Source organism: Lycium ferocissimum, chromosome 9, assembly GCF_029784015.1.
Source record: "Lycium ferocissimum isolate CSIRO_LF1 chromosome 9, AGI_CSIRO_Lferr_CH_V1, whole genome shotgun sequence".
NCBI lineage: Eukaryota > Viridiplantae > Streptophyta > Magnoliopsida > Solanales > Solanaceae > Lycium > Lycium ferocissimum.
The window spans coordinates 43893346-43895380 of NC_081350.1; the positions used below are offsets into that span (position 1 = coordinate 43893346).

The window sequence follows — 2035 nt, forward strand, 5'->3', positions numbered from 1 at the left end:
AAATTAAAGGACTCTAATGACTTAAAATCACTAATCAAACTAATACTATATTCTAATATATTTAATTTACTCCAAGAAGACAAAAAGATTTAATCTTCTTGCTGAATTTTCTCCTCTTCTTCTTTTCTCCAGTTAAAGCAAAACAAAGCCCATCATTTTGATTATTTCTAAACGGCCAAACAGTAACCGATGGTAACAATATCCACAAAGTCATAAATCATTCACAGATTATGTAAAATATAAAACTAAGAACTTCAATAATCTCTGCATATTTTATATTTACTTCCGATTTCTGATGGGAAAAATTCATTAGTCCTTTCCGTTAGAAAAGGACCAAAACAAAATTGGAACTTCCCATGGAGTAGCTCGGTGCACAAAACATTCCGTGTCTACATAGGACCCAAATTCTAAAGACATGTAACGTAAACAATCTACCCTGACACAAATATCAATCTCACGGCTCGAACCTGCAACCCATAGGCAACACCGAAATAACTTTATCGTTGCTGCAAGACTACCCTTCAAACACTAAATACTACTAACTAAAGGACTCCAATCACTTAATCACTAATAATCAAACTAATACTATATACTACTAATATATTTAGTTCAAGAAAGATAAAAAGATTTAATCTTCTTAAATTTCCCCTTCTTCTTTTTCTTCATCTTCATCTTCTTTTCTCCAATTTAAAGCAAAACAAAGCTCACCACTTTCTTTATTTCTAAACATCCAAATAGTAACACAATCATTTTCCTTCAACTTATGATCCTTAATAAACTTTCTCCAACTTCCAACAAGCACATAACTTTTATAATTCCCCCAAGTCTTAAATCTCATATGATAAAAATTACCCATTGGATCAAACACTTTCACTTCAATACCCTCAGCAAGATCTTCATAATCATCATTTAACAAGGGCAGTAATTGTCTTTTCACATCATCATTATTCAATAAAAGCCTTCCTTGATGTTCATCCACATCAGATTTTGTCAATTGCTTCACAAATGGGTTGCTGCATTTTCCAATTAGGGTTTGTAAATTCTCAATTGGAGGTAATTTTGGTAACTCTGGGTTTTTTGGTAAATATGTTGAGGGTGCAATACGTACCCTTTTTGGAAGGGGATTTCTAGAAGCTTCTAAAGTTTCTGGGTTTTTTGGTAAATTTGTCAAAGTTGAGGGTGAAATTTTCACACTTTTTGGAACTGAATCGAGATTTCTAGAACCTTCTAGATTTCCATTTACACTGGACCCAGATGAGCTTTTTGGTAAAATTCGTACCTTTTTTGGTAAATTCATCAAACTTGAGGGTAAAATACGCACCCTTTTTGGAACTTCATTGCAATCTTTGCTTCTAGAAGCTTCTAATGCTCCATTAACACTAGAGCCAGACGATTTTTTGGGTAAAAATCGAATCTTTTTTGGGGCTTGGTTTTTTGTGATTTTGAGATGATTTTTGCTGCATTTATTTTCAAGAAAATTGGGACATTTTTCTTCAAGAATTTGGGCAGGGTGTTTAATATTCTTGATATCTCGTTCACTAACAGGTGTGTATTTCAACCAAGAAAGAAGTAAAGCCGCATTGATGTCTTCTCTTTTTAGTTTCATCGTGATTTGAACAACCTATGAAATTCGCTGCAGCTTGAATATTTTGTTTGGTTCTTTCGTTGATATTGACTATATTAATGGTAGAGTTGTGTTACTTGGAAAAGAAGCTACCATTTAGTGAGGCAATTCTATTTGTATTCTATTTGGGAGTTTTAGAGGAATTAGGAGAGTTGCCCTGGGATAGGTAAACCTAAATCGGGTGGACCCTTCAAATGGACTGTTATTTAGTTTTTGTCCTCTTAACCATCAAACTTTGCATTAAAAAAAAAAATAAAAAAAAATCTAACTTATGCCGAACAATATAAGTTTTTTAAGAAAGAAAGTGATAACTCATAATATTATAATACGAAAATATAAATTTATTCTGTATTAAAATATTACTTTGTTCATCTCACTTTAAGTGTCTCAATTTGACTAGACATGAATTTT

The 2035-nt window shown here is 32.3% G+C and overlaps 1 protein-coding gene across 1 annotated transcript; it reads right to left on the reverse strand.

Annotated features, from left to right (window-relative positions):
• Positions 1-253: 253 nt before the first annotated feature.
• On the reverse strand, positions 254-1831 carry LOC132030991 (B3 domain-containing protein At1g05920-like). Its single transcript, XM_059420808.1, has one exon. The coding sequence runs from the start codon at positions 1604-1606 to the stop codon at positions 638-640; it is 969 nt and encodes a 322-aa protein (XP_059276791.1). The 5' UTR covers positions 1607-1831; the 3' UTR covers positions 254-637.
• Between the last annotated feature and the right edge of the window lie 204 nt (positions 1832-2035).